Source organism: Pholcus phalangioides, unplaced genomic scaffold (assembly GCF_987345545.1).
Source record: "Pholcus phalangioides strain wild (caught in Gottingen) unplaced genomic scaffold, Ppha-v1.0 ptg000003l_1, whole genome shotgun sequence".
Classification (NCBI taxonomy): domain Eukaryota; kingdom Metazoa; phylum Arthropoda; class Arachnida; order Araneae; family Pholcidae; genus Pholcus; species Pholcus phalangioides.
Window position 1 is genome coordinate 20,639,945 of NW_028301596.1, and position 14,662 is coordinate 20,654,606.

A 14,662-nucleotide genomic window follows, 5' to 3' on the forward strand; every position below is an offset into this window, starting at 1 on the left:
AGTTATTGAGGTTTTACTGTAGTTCAAGTATCTCTCACATGAAATTCCACAGTTCCTATATGTTGGATTTCTTTCACTTGTTTTTTTTTTGTAGAACTTTTTGACAGACCTGAGTGCAAGTAGTCGCAGGGTTGAAGACATAGACAAACTAGTGCAAGAGTTTATTTCTACGAAACATAGTCAGCTGAATGCTATTCAGTCTAGGCAAAAAGAAATCCATGAAAAGTAATCAATAAAAAAAATTTTCAATATTTTCTGGTGATTCGGTTAAATAGTCAATTCATAGAAATGAAAAATCCTAAATACATTACGGGCAAATTTTATGTTATTGAAATTATTTTTCTTTTCCCCAATAAATCAAGGTGGAATCGATTAAATGTACTCAAAACCGAAATGGAGAAAAGCTTGGAGGGAGCCACAAGGTATCTATCTTTAGTAAATCATGTTCTTAAATTTTGCCATCTTAATTTGAAAATTGTTTTGTTTTACCTCTGCTGAAAAAGTTAATCCATATAAGCATAAATTATACATGTTTTTTTTTAAATTTTAGTGTGGAGCTGTTTAAACGTACGTGTGATGAAGCTTGTGAATGGATGTATGAGAAGCTAGAGAAAATAGAAATGGATGATATTGGTCGCGACATGAAAACTGTCCAAGCTCTTCAAAGGAGGCACCAGGTTAAAATGCCTATATTTAGCTTCATAAAATCTCCTGTGCATGTTTCATGCTCGGAAAATTTATCAGTCTCAAAGATTTAGATATAATTCAAATTAGATATTTTGTTCTTCATTTGTTATTTATACATAATTTTTTTACATACGTACAAAATTTCAATGCATAGTACACAAACTATGTTTTTTTTTGCCACTCTGAATTGTTTTTTAAATTTAAAATGGGTCATTATATATTTTCATTATAGAATTTAGAACGAGAACTGGCACCAGTGGAAGAGAAATTCAATCGTGTCAATCTCTTGGCTGATTCGTAAATATCAATTCCTATATTAGTTTTGAAATATTACCAATTTTTTTCTTTCATTTCATATGTAATGTGGATATTAGCGTCTCTTAGAGAGGATACCGTATAAAAAAAATATTGATATACACATACAGATATTTATTGTGCTATCTTCAATCACTATATGGTGTCATATTATGAAAAACAAGGGAGGATGATTGCTCTTAGTGAAATTGTATGATAATGCCATCATAACACAATAGCCCTTTTTATCTTCCCCCTCCCCCCATAAAAATTGCCTTTTCTCTATTACCCTGAAAAAATTTAGAATATAGAATACGATAAGTTGATTGGACCACAGACATTCTATAGTTCTTTTTTTGTATTTTAATTTTTGACATTTAACATCCACATGTTAGATTTTGAAATGGTAAAAAAATATTTTCTGTAGTTGAAAAGAAATGGTGCTCTATGTTAACCAAATGTTAATTTTTTCTAAAAAAAGATACAGTAATGCCATGCAACTATGGTCCAACATAACACCATTTTCTAGATTTGTCTTCTGTATTCAAAAACATTTTTTTTTTGCTGACATTGCCTGTAGGAAGACCAAGCATTAATATTAAATACTTTTTTCATTCCTTATGTAGCTAAGTATGGATTTTTTGAAAATTAAATTTTGGACCATAGTTGTGTTATATAAAGTCCCAACTATAGTCCATCAAATGTTTTGTGTTATAAATCGCGTATGAATTATTGTTGAGAGAATGTATTACAACTATATCATGCAATGGTCAATAGTTTGAATAAAAAGCACAGATTTGCAGAAGACACAGACAAATTACATATATTTCGTTTATCAATGGGGGGTGTTTGGACCATAGTTGTGTGAAATTACGGTAGTTAAAATATGCATATTTGTATTACAGCAACTATTTTTCAAGCATCCCCAATGTAATGATAATTTTCGCTCTTCCCAATACTATCATTGAATCAGGGTTTCACTGTATTTGTTGTTTAAGTTTTCTGCATGAATTATATCTATTGTCACTTTTCTTTAATGCCAAATATCATCAATTATATTTCAGAGTGAAAGCTTCATATCCTTTGGAGCAAGGAAATGTAACAGATAGACAAAAAGAACTGCATGAGTTATGGGAACAAGTGAAGGTATTTATAGCCTTTTCTATTTTTATTAATAAAATATTTCATTTTTAATTCACCAAAGATAATTTTATGTATATTGAAATATTTTTCATTAGGACAAAGCTTCTCAGAGACGCGCCCGCTTGGATGAATCCTTAGGTTTGCAGATTTTTAGAAATAGTGCAAAAAGCCTGGTATGTTTTATTTATTTTTCTTATTTATATTCATCTGATGACTTGCATAAATTAATCCAGGATGTTTGAAGTGGTAGAGAATTCATTTTAGGAATATTGCTGAAGAGTAATTATATCTGTGGGAGAGTTTTTGTACCTAATTTCACTTTCAAAAGTTATGCATCTTATCATCTTATCAGATGATTCTTTTTTATTTTATGGCATTTATTCAAGTAGTTTATTTTCCTATTATTTTTTAATGATTATACCAAATTTGTTTCAGCTCACTTGGGTCGGTGAAATAAAACAAGCTTTGAACAGTGATGAGCCAGCCAGAGATGTTGCAACTGCTGAAAATTTGCTTAAAAAACATGAAGATCTTGGAAATGACATAGCAGCACATAATGATGAGTAAGTAACTATTTTTGAAATTTCTGAACTCGTCTTGTATCATCTGATCTCTCATTTCCATAAGGATTAAAAATAAAAAAATTAAAATAATGCAGACTACCACTAAATTGTTTCCGCCTGCAGTCAGAATTAAATGAATATTTTCTATCCACTACCACTCAGTAAATCACATGTGTGTTGTAGATTTGCAGATATTCAAGATCTTGGTTTGAATTTGATGAGGAAAAGTACAGAGGCAAAAGAGATTCAAGAAACTTTGGTTCAACTACAGGAAGAGCAAGAAGCTATCCATAGAGGCTGGCAGGAAAAAGGTGACTGGTTGAGACAGTGTATGGATCTGCAAGTCTTCAACAGAGAAGCAGATCAAATAGACAGTATCACCAACAGCCATAATACATTCCTCGAGTTTGATGACCTAGGGGTGAGAATTTAGGTTTTTTAAAAGAATTCATATTCAAATTCTAATAATACATTCAATTAATTTAAGAAGAATTCTGCATTTTCACAGGCAGTTCCAATTTTCATATACCTGTTTTATGCCGGCAATGAAATTTTATTTGCTTTTCTAACTAACTTTTTCTAAATCGCTTCAAGTTTATTGTCTATTATTGTGTTAATTTTTTTTGTCTAGACCACACTCGATGATGTAGAGACTCTGTTAAAACGACATGACAATTTTATTAACATGTTAATTGCCCAAGATGACAGACTTCGAACCTTTAGTGAGATGGCAGATAAGTTGATAGCAGCCAGGCATTATGAAAGCAAATAGTGAGTATTACTTCATTACAAGTTTCATAAAGAATTAGTTTTTGTAATGCCTATATTTTCTTTTAATTATACAATTTATTAGCCTAATGTCAATTTTTTTAACCCATATTTTGATCTTGTCATTACATTGTGTTTTAGCTACCCAATCCAAAATATTTGGAACTAGGATTTGGTAATTTCTTTAAATTATAAATTGCAGCACAAACCTTAATTGCCAAGGCCGTAGCGAGGGATGGGAGACTTGGGGGGGGGGCTGCCTCCTTCCCTGAAATGTGAGAAAATGACAGAAGAAAGGGGAAAAAAATTGCCAAATCTATTGTTCTATCACTTTAGTCCTCCCTCAAATGAAATTTCTGGCTATGAGCCTGTTAATTGCATTTGTGAAATGAACAAAAGATTGATTTGTTTTTGGATGAATTAAAAATCTATTATTACAAAATTAAAATTATTTTTTTCATTTCCAGTATTGATGATAGAAGAAAACAAGTTCTAGCTCAGCGTCAGGCAGTGAAAGATAAAGCTCAACAAAGAAAAGCAATGCTCTTATCATCACATGCATATCAGGAGTTCAGAACTGATGCAAATCAGGTATGTAAATGATCATTTTTTGTATCACCACTTGACATTTTTCTGCTTACAAGGCCAATGGCCATTGTCTTCACGCCTTTCTCATATGTTCTAGGCCAGTGATGGGCAAACTTGTTTTTAGAGTGGGCCAAAAAAAATTTTTCTTTGGTGGGCCAAAACTATTCAGATATCGGTTCATAATTGGAATTTTTATGCTTAGAAGTGAAGTGGCAGGATATGTTTTATACTTGGAAGACTGTCACATTTTCATTCCAAATGAGGCATATAGGCTTATCATTTAACAACTCTGAAACAGCACTCCAAATCATTCTTGAATTTTTTTATAGACATTTTTAGGCTGAAATATAAATGCTCATAAGTATATTTTAATAATTTTATGCATTATTTGTTTGGGTGTGCTTCCCTTTTTTGCATAGAAAATTTCTATTTAAATGCTCCCAACTGTATTGTGCATATGCAAAAATGAAACACTCCCTTAAATGATTTTTTTGAAGCACTGAAATTGAAAATTTCTATACTATTATTTTAACAATTTTTAGCCTCTTAGCAAGTCTCAGGTCGCAGTTTGCCCATTACTGTTGTAGGCAATAATATCTAAATATCTCTAATTGCATACAATGATGGTGAAATTTCTGCACTATATATATATATTTCCCATTTGATCCACAGCTCAGTGTTTGGATACAAGAAAAATTGAAAACTGCATCTGATGAATCATACAGAGATTTGACCAACCTGGAACGAAAACTGCAGAAGCATGAAGCATTTGAAGCCGAGCTGAAAGCGAATTCCGAGAGAGTTGATGCTATAAACAAGGTATTATTCAGTTAACGGTGTGCACAGATTCCTCATATTTTTACTGTTTCTGAGAACCTTATGACATAGTCTAAGTGCTATGCCAAGTACTGTGGAGGAAAAAAAATTGTTACCTACTGAAATGTTACATTCAGATATACCGTATAAGATATAGTCGTCTTTCTTTTCATGCTATTTTTGTTTTTACCAATATTCCCCTCTTGAATGCTAACGAGAATGCTAGTTTATTTACTCAAAATTGTGATTAACACAGAAGATAACTCTAGAATATGAATAACTAGATTACCTCTGGTAACAACATTAATTATTTTAATGATTGGCACAATACTAAATTCAATGAGGAGAAACCTCTGTTAGTCGACTTATGGATGGCTAAACCCAGCATAAGTCGACAGCGATTTGTACTGTATTATTACAACCATTTTTTTTAATTTGCCCGTGTTTTGATCAGGTAAAGAATTTTTACTTCATTGTTCTTGTATATTTCAAAAATCATTTGTTTCTTGGGTTTTTGTCATTTGTTGGTTGAAAATAGCTCCTCACATTTTGGGGGTGGAACGCATACCTGTAACAGTTGGAACTTGAAAACTCAAACTGAGGACTACAAAAAGTTATAATGGTGGATGATATCTGAAATTTTTGAGCGTCAGATAGTTGAGTGAGCTAGATTGAAATTTTTAAGTGAGAATAGGAAATTTTTTGACAATTGACCTGTTCATTTACAAATAACAAATATTTTGGAATGTGGGGTTTTTTTTACCCTGATTCAAGGTAATTCAGAAAATTGTCATAAAAAATGGCAGGTGAATTTTTTTTGTTAACTTCTGAATGATTGAATTGTAGTATTCATTTAAAAATTGTGAGGGTAAGATAAAATCAACCTTGGTAACTTGAGATCTGCTTACGTTGGCATGTATATCAATACCCTTGGTAACTTGACATCGGCTTACGTTGGCATGTATATCAATACCCTTGGATTGTTGAGTTATCAAGGTTCCATTATAATTATTCTATGAATGAAAAAAAGTCATAATTTTTTAAGAGGTTTTAAAAATTAATGGCATCAAATTATGAAAATATTTTCTTATTGCATTACAAATATATCTGGCAAAATCCATTTCATACAAAAGTCTTGAAATCCATAAAGTTCCTAACTAGTTTTGTATGAGAGTCATTAATTTTTTATTTTAGTGTGGCAATAACTTGATCACTGGAGGACACTATGCTAGTGAGAAAATTGAGAATGTGCTCGGTCAGTTGAATGAGCAGTGGAAGGATCTGTACTCAAAAACTGATGAAAAAGGCCAGAAGCTCAGAGAGGCATCAGCTCAGCATGGCTACAACCGGACTCTTGAAGATGCACGTTCCAAACTAGATGAACTTGAAGGATCATTAGCTTGTGCTGACAGGGGTCATGATTTGCGCAGTGTAAAAGAGTTGCTTAAACGGCACCAGGTATTCTGTATTCTTCATACGTTACAATTTTTATGATTGGGCAAAAGATTTACTTCATTGATATTACAATAATTTTTTTACATATATTACCAGATGGTTGAGCATGAACTTGTGACGTGGGAAACAAAAGTATCCGAGTTGGTTTTCCTTGGTGAAGAGATGGCTAGTCAAGGACACTTCGATGCACCAAATATATTGAAATCAACTAAAGCAGTGAGTGATAGGTAAGTTCGATAACTGTATGAAAAATGAAGTGGAAACTTCTGAATCATAAGATAAGAATTTTTTAAAATTTATTTTATCCTTTTTTTACTAATTTTTAATTTTTTAAAACTCATGAGCTTTTTTATCTCTTCCATATTTGATTTATAGTCGTTCAATAGGAAATTTTCTCAGTCAAATTGTCAAAAAAAAGGTGTCTCGCAATATCTCCAATGATATTCATAGTTTTCAGATATCTCATTGATATTCAGTCCTTTGTTCTGTTTGTTATCCTTTTAATTTTTTATGGTTCTTTTTCAACATCTAAATACCATTAAAAATTTGATATTTTGAAAATCGTCCTGAGAGTCCCCTTACCCATTAGTTTTTGAATGAGATTATAATTGATACTGTGAATGTCAGTTTTGTCTTAAATCCCTGTGCCTGTTTGGGTTTGACAAAGTTCTCTTCTTTTTGATAGAAATTTATGATTTGATTGAAATATAGGTTAAAAATAAGCTTCATGCGTGAATCTAGTTTCTACTGATTTAACAGTTGCTAAACTCAAACATATACAAAATATAAATAGGCTGTTTTTAATTTTTCATTATTTTTATGTTCATATTGTTCGGGATAATATCTCACAAGTCCTTGAAATGAGCAGAGGATAAAACAGTTTACAGGACGTTACAGATTTATTCATTGAAACAGCTATTTACAGTTATTCACAAGCAGCAATTTTGCTAAAACATGCTAGCCAAAGAACAAACTACAAATAAGGTTCTCGCATTGAAAAAAGTGATATATATAAAAAGTGATGCCATCACTTTTTATAGGTATGGGAGAAATTTCTCTCGAGAAAAAGAAGATTCAAGAGAATTCTATTTCATAGTTCCAAAATAGTGGCACCACTGGACGGGCAGAGAATTAACCTTCCAGAAGAATTGGGATGTTTCGTGTTGCACCTTCATATTTTCTCTTTTGACAACAGCACATTTGCTGACTTATAGCCATTGCCAAATGTGCCAAGTTTGTAACTTTTGAGGGGTTCTCAACAAAATGTGCTATAGGTTATTTACAGGTGAAAAATGACGACTGTTTACATAATCTTCATAACAATATTTTCCCTATTATGAGGTCCTGAAAAGTTAATTTTTATGATTTTAATGTTGAAAAAAATTGCCATAGTTTGATATTCTTATGTGAAATTGATTAGCTTTCAATATTTTTTTATAACTATCACTTATTACTTTTTCATAAGATTCAGTAAATTAAAAGACCCAGCTGCAGAACGTAGACGTGCTCTTGAAGAAGCCCTCAAGCTTCACCAGTTTAATTTTGAAGTAGATACAGAGTTACACTGGATTAAGGAACATGTACCTGCAGCCTCTTCCCAAGTTTTAGGGCAGAGTTTGGTTGATGCTCAAAATCTTTATAAGAAACACCAGGTACACTGAATGTATTCTCTGTTCATATTTTAAATAATGGACGATGATGTTTATAGCAATAAATATAACATTCGTCTCTTTCGTACATCTGTGCAGGAAATATCCATGATTTTTTTTCATCTTTCTAGAAATTAGAACGAGAAATTCATGGACATCAACCAATGATAGAAAAAACTTTGGGTGTTGGTGATACGTTGATCAAACAGAAGCATTACGCCACTGATTCCATTCATCAAAAGTGCAATGAACTGCGAGACTCATGGGATGAACTTATCAATTTTGCTGCTGAAAGGAAAAAAAGGTTGGAGCTGTCATTAAAGGCCCAAAGTGTAAGCTTTATTATTTTTTTAAACCACACACAGGGCTCCCACTTTTTACACTCCCACCCCTACTTTTTGGTAAAATGTCCTACTTTTCGTAATTTTTTTTACCAAATCCTATCAACAAAATTTGTTTAATTGATTTTAATTGAGGTGGGAATCATCGATATATTGCGAGCTATTACAAATGCTATAGATTGCAATTAAAGATTCTGCCAAAGAAATTCTATCATTTTTAAGGTTATTTGGGGGGATGCATATGGACCACTTGATTTATTAATTTTTCATTTGCTTAAGTAGAGTAGTCATTAGACTTCTGTCTGGATAGAAATTTTTTTTTGTATTTACATGGTCCCTGACAGTAATGGGCATTCATCATTCAAAATTATGGTCCATATTTTGTGTATCGGTGAAACAAGTTTGCATTACAAAGCAGTTGGATACATAGGCCTATTCCAGGTTTGTAGCATTCAATTGTCTTCTGTATTTTTAGGGCATGTAGGGGCATTAACAATATTTACAATGCTCAGCAAAGAGCTAGAGATGAAAATGTTCTTTTGTCAAAAATGATTACTCTGGCACTGAACAGTAAAATGTAAACAAATAACTTTTAAAAAAAAATGGACAACGCAGTAAAACCACCCGGTTCGCCTTGATTATTTACATTGGGCCTTGTAATTTACACATTTTGTACTGTGCTTTTGGAAGTGGTCTTTTGGAAGAGCATGATTCTTATAAAACTAATTTGCTGTGCATTGTCGAAGAGAGTTGACAGACTGGACTGTGGAAGACTCCAAAAAAAGAATGTAATTTGTATTGCGAGGAGAGGCAGAAAATAATTATCTGTGGTTGCTAGAATTATCTCTGTTTTGGCAGAAAATTATTTTTGTAACCATTTTGTCATTTGCTTTGGCTCGACTCAATCTTACTGGATACTAAAATAGTGCTATGAAAAAAAAATTTAATTTTAAAATTAAAAAAAAATATGTTTTAGGAATTTTTTTTGTTTTATTTTGCTATATGGTTATGTTGTCTAAGGGGACTACACTCCCTCATCCTACTTCTTAATCATACTTTTTCTTATTTTTTGAGTGGGAGCCCTGCACCCAGTTCATTAACCTCATTACATCCAATAAAAATTATACCTATAACTAATTTTCTGGCAATTTCATTATTAATCGGTGAAGCAATAAATATGCCAATAAAATTGAATCTCAAAAGTCTGCCTGGCTTTTTTTTCCATTCTGCCTCAACTAGTCTGAGAATTGGCCATCCACTGATTTATTCAAGGCACTCTTCTGATGTGCAAAAATCAATATTATTTCAATGAAAATGCTTAGTATCTCTAAAATTTTCTACACTTTGCTGTAATAATGAATAAATATAGTTATTTTTGTTGCATCTTTGAATTTTTTTTCAAAAGTTTTTTTCAGAAGCAAATGAAGTTGAATCCTGGATGAATGAGAAAACAGACATTTTGACAAGCACAGATTTTGGAAAAGATGAAGATGCTGCTGTGAAGTTGCTCACAAAGCACAAGGTAATTTTTTTCAGTGTTCTTATTCGCTCCACCCTAAATATTATAATAAATTTCTCAAGTTATTGATACAATAAGACTATTTTCCACAATTTTTATGTATGAATAAGTAAAATATTGTTGTTCACTGGAACTGATTTTTTATAGATATACAAGTTCAAGGGGGTGTTTTCCATAACATTCCATTAGCATTCCATTTACAATTAGGGATTGAAAATCATATTGGCCTTTTTCAATAATTATGATAGTAACTATCTGGCGATTTGATCAACATCATTCCTTTGAATTAATGGCATGGTTGGAAAAAACAACACCCATTTTTATATATTGCTAAACAATTTGTGCAGTGAAATACAACAAATGGCATTGGAACTGTACCTGTAGTACTATAAACGCTAGCTCAGTACACAAACAAAGAAGATCTCACCAAGGAGGATCTCACCTGCCCTTGGAGGGGAACTTCTGGCAGCAGAAATGTGATCTGCATTGATTGTTTCCACATGATGTTTCTTTGTCTGCATTAAGCACCAGTGTTTATGGTGCTACAGATACTATTCCAATGTCATTTATGGTTTTCCACTGTGGTGATCACTTTGCAATACATGAAAGTGAGTGTTTCATTAAACTTTTTCGAAATTTTGTTGCTGTAACCATACATGAAGGAACAAACACACCCCATTTCCCATCTCAAGGCGGTATCAAAGCGTTTCTGAAGGATGGGAGCATCTGGAAATTTATTAATAAGAATACAACAACAGTCGAGGAGAGTGTAATATGATTCAAGAAAAATCAAGTGATCCAGAATAATAAATCATATGAATGTTAAATCACTAAATAAATATCTTGAATCTTGGTTCTTTTCCATCACATAATGAAATTAGATAGCAACCATTGCTCGGTTTATCATCCTCTCAGTGAACTTCTATATAACTAATTGTGATGCCAACTGGCTATCTTATGATAAATTCCACTTACTTAATTAGTATGGAAAACAGCGCAAATAATATAGAGATGCATTGTCAAATGCTCATGCATATTTATAATATGGGAAAATAATATGATGTTGGAAGTGCACATACAGGTTTAACTGTTTGTTTTGACTGAAGTGTTATAAAATCTCACTAAAATAATTTTTAATTCTAAAAATAACTAACATTTTTTTTTTTCTCAAATGGAGACAATAATTTTTTTTTAATCTGTGATAAAGAGAGAAAAATTTATATATATATATATGCTTATGCATGTTTCTTTGGTTTGTGATTTCTATGCTATTATATGTTATCAATTTTGATTAATAACAATTAGCAAAATATATTTAATATTTAAATGCATGTTTTTTAATTAATGAAAGCTGTTTCAATATAACTTTGTTACCATATTCTCATGTAGGCTCTAGAACTGGAAATAGACACATACTGTAGCTTAATTACAGAGATGGGTCATCAAGCACAGATAATGATTGACGCAAACCATCCTGATTCTAAGATGATTAGTAACAGAATGGTGAGTGGTAATTTTCAATTCCTCCTTTCATATTTTATGCATTCTCTCATTTTTTTTTTTAAATTTCATTTCGTTTTTTTCACTGTTATTTGAATTCCAGCAAGTTGTTAGTCAGCAAATGAAGAATATCCAGAAACTGGCAACACAACGAAGACAAAACCTGATGGAATCTAAAAACATCAATGAATATTACAGAGAAAGTGATGAACTTGAAAACTGGATCAATGAGCAAATGATCATGGCGTCATCGGAAGATTATGGGCAAGATTATGAACATCTTTTGGTAAGATTATTAATCGTATTTGATAAATAAAATTTTATAGCCTGTTACGCTATGTCAAGAAATGAATCATTTTATCTTAAATGAAAATAAATTGTTTTAAAAAGCCAGTGTTTTAAACATTTAATGTCTCTTAAAGTACAAATTAAACAAATATAAAAAAAAATTCATTTTATCAACAGCTGTTGCAGAGTAAATTTGACGATTTCAAGCTTCGTGTTGAAACTGGATCAGAGAGATTTAAGTTTTGTGAAGAGTTGGCTAAAAAACTGACCGCTGGTAGCAGTTCATCTTCTGCTGACATCACTCAGCGACAACAGCATCTCAGGTACAATTACTCCAAAGTTAAAGAAATAAAATTTCTTATTTTTATTTTATTTATTAGACAAAATATTACAAAAACATGTAAGACCAAAAGTCAAAAAGAAAACTACAAAACAAACACTATTTTACCCAAAGAGATATAATCCTCCTATGATCATAAACAGTAACTCAAATGGGACAATTTTCTTGGAAACCTTGAAAGTGTACAAAAACAATAATACTCAATATCCAAATTAACTTTTTTTTAAAGAATACTACTTAACTTAGAATTACTTTTTGCAACTAAGAGAGAAACCATGTTCAAACCCACTCGAGTAAGTGCATAACACAATAAATCTAAGAGTAATAACACATGTGGATCATCTCAGAACTCTCACAAGCTCAATTGCCAATTCATATCTGTTTATTACCAGAATGTGCGTGGACTCAGAACTAAGACACATGATTTTTTTAATCTCTGATAATTTTACGATTTTGATATAATATGCATCACTGAATCCCGGCTTAGCGATAGTATTTCAAGTAGCAAATTGTTTGACAATAGATATACAGTTTATAGACATGACCCCAATCTTCTACATCTACGAGAGATGGTGGTGTTCTAATTGCTGTTAAATCCCAATAGATGTTAGAATATTGGAACTTCAAATGAAGATATGTGGGTCATTGTTAAACTGTCACCTTTTTTTCTGTGTATATATGTGCTATATATTTCCCCCTTTCATTGAGTTATACGTTATATAATCAGTTATATAATTCTGTATGCTTTATCTCTCTCTAAATCTGATTTTTTTAATTATGGGTGTTTTTAATTTGCCTTGAATCGACTGGATATCTAGTGTTTCTACAAGCAATGTAGTAGTTTAGAGCAGTTGAGTTTGTAAACGTTGTCAAAAACCATGTGTTTTCTCAAATTAACAAAGTTGTGAATTTCTATGATAAAATTCTTGATTTAGTGCTATCCAATGAATTGCCTTTGATGTAGTCTTTATAAGCTCCTAGTGCACTTGTTCCCATACCATCCAGCATTAGAGAACTTTCAGTCAGTTCATTTCTCCCAAGGCTTGATAAGAGAAACTGCCATAACATTGTTTTTGACACAAAGTATCATTTCAAGAAAGCTGACTGATGCATTGATCAGTATGTTTCGGTGTATTGATTGGAGTTTTCTACTCAATGTTTCTGGTGTTGATGAAGTGTTAAATAAGTTTCATGATGTGATATTTGATATATTCAATAAATGTATCCCCAACTTAAGCCTAAAAAAAGCTGTTTTCCTACTTAGTTTACTGTGGAAATCATTAAGCTAATCAAACTAAAGAACAAACTTTGCAATTCTCTGTCATGGCAATCGGTTTGCTTATAAAATGCAAACCGATCTCCCCATTAAAAAGTCTCGCCACAGAGAGTAACAGGCCTGCAAATGGTACAAATATTCAATCATTACACTTCATTTCTGAAATATAGATGGCAGCACTGAAAAATCAGATACAACACTGGATAAACATTCAGACTGTTAGGTACCACACTTACACTTCCAGCACAACTCACTAGGCAGTAAATTGCCCATAGGGATAGGTCTGCGTTGTGCTCAGTTTGAAAGAAAGATTTATGTGTGCTTATAAGGATCTGAGAACTATAAAAGCAGAATTTATAAGAAAAATATGTTTTCAATATCACAATTATATGAATTCACTTGAAAGCAACATTATCTGGAACTTTAAAAAATTTTGGTCTTTTTGTAAAAACTTGAAATCTCGAAACCATTTTCCAAATGGCCTTGGCAAATTTTCCTCTGATGCTTTTGAAATTGTTGAATTCTTCAAAGATTTTTTTGGTTCTCAAGGAAACAGATATTTTCTGGTTATTATGCTGAGGTGAATTTGGAAAGAAAAATCATCTTGTCTCTGCCGGGACACGAACCCAGGCCCTCTTGCATACCAGGCAAACATGCTACCATCTACACCACTGGACTCTGTGACCCCACCTTCCTTATTTCATGCACTGTGGTGTGAGGGGCTGAAGTAGAGGCATTTTTAAGGAAGGAAAAACTCATCTCTGCTTCTACCAGGAGTCGAACCCGAGTTCCTCGATTGCCGGACGAGTGCTCTGACCACGAAGCTACAGAAGAGATAGAGAGTTTCCTTCGCTAGAGCGTATATATGCCGAATGGAACCGTGCCATTTTTTTTCCCTTCCGTAAAAAGATCAACATCTCAAATAATAAATATCTTCACAACATCCAGTTTTCTGTATATCTTGCATTAACAAGTGGAGAGCGTCATCATGTCATATAATTCATATTAAATCCAAGATTTTTTCCCTTATATATTAAATTATTTGAAATTTATTTTATGAAAATTGCTCTATGTATTATTCTTGCTGTTCTGAAACCACAATGAAACTGCACTATAATGGTAATCGGTATAACGATAAATCCCTCTGCGACAATATTTTTTCAAGTCTGCTGCTCTTGATATAGGAGGATATATATAATCCCCCTACAATATTTTTTCTTGTTCCTCAGATTATTATATCAAGGTTTCACTGTAATTGCAAAATAAACTGCAACATATTGGAATGGGGAAGATCAATGGTTTAATCTGATTGTGGGTTTAAATGTTCTAAAAGGTTTATCAAACCTGTTGTTTCTCTTTGTTTCCACTTGTTAGCATTTGAAAACTTAATTATTTTTATTTCAAAAAAAAAATTGTGAATTAAATATATGTAAAT

At 32.1% G+C, this 14,662-nt stretch overlaps 1 protein-coding gene across 4 annotated transcripts in view; it reads left to right on the plus strand.

Annotated features, from left to right (window-relative positions):
• The window catches only part of kst (spectrin beta chain, non-erythrocytic 5 kst), a 153,996-nt gene that overhangs the window by 95,067 nt on the left and 44,267 nt on the right, over window positions 1-14,662 (plus strand). For all 4 annotated transcript variants that reach the window (XM_089245872.1, XM_089245887.1, XM_089245895.1 and 1 more), the window contains exons 22-40: window positions 95-225; window positions 363-422; window positions 551-677; window positions 920-984; window positions 2,046-2,127; window positions 2,220-2,297; window positions 2,560-2,687; window positions 2,871-3,108; window positions 3,319-3,458; window positions 3,923-4,046; window positions 4,716-4,862; window positions 6,054-6,317; window positions 6,411-6,541; window positions 7,780-7,966; window positions 8,095-8,295; window positions 9,710-9,826; window positions 11,213-11,326; window positions 11,427-11,609; window positions 11,789-11,934. In XM_089245872.1, coding sequence (XP_089101998.1) covers window positions 95-225; window positions 363-422; window positions 551-677; window positions 920-984; window positions 2,046-2,127; window positions 2,220-2,297; window positions 2,560-2,687; window positions 2,871-3,108; window positions 3,319-3,458; window positions 3,923-4,046; window positions 4,716-4,862; window positions 6,054-6,317; window positions 6,411-6,541; window positions 7,780-7,966; window positions 8,095-8,295; window positions 9,710-9,826; window positions 11,213-11,326; window positions 11,427-11,609; window positions 11,789-11,934 — 2,663 coding nt within the window. The remainder of the gene's footprint in view (window positions 1-94; window positions 226-362; window positions 423-550; window positions 678-919; window positions 985-2,045; window positions 2,128-2,219; window positions 2,298-2,559; window positions 2,688-2,870; window positions 3,109-3,318; window positions 3,459-3,922; window positions 4,047-4,715; window positions 4,863-6,053; window positions 6,318-6,410; window positions 6,542-7,779; window positions 7,967-8,094; window positions 8,296-9,709; window positions 9,827-11,212; window positions 11,327-11,426; window positions 11,610-11,788; window positions 11,935-14,662) is intronic.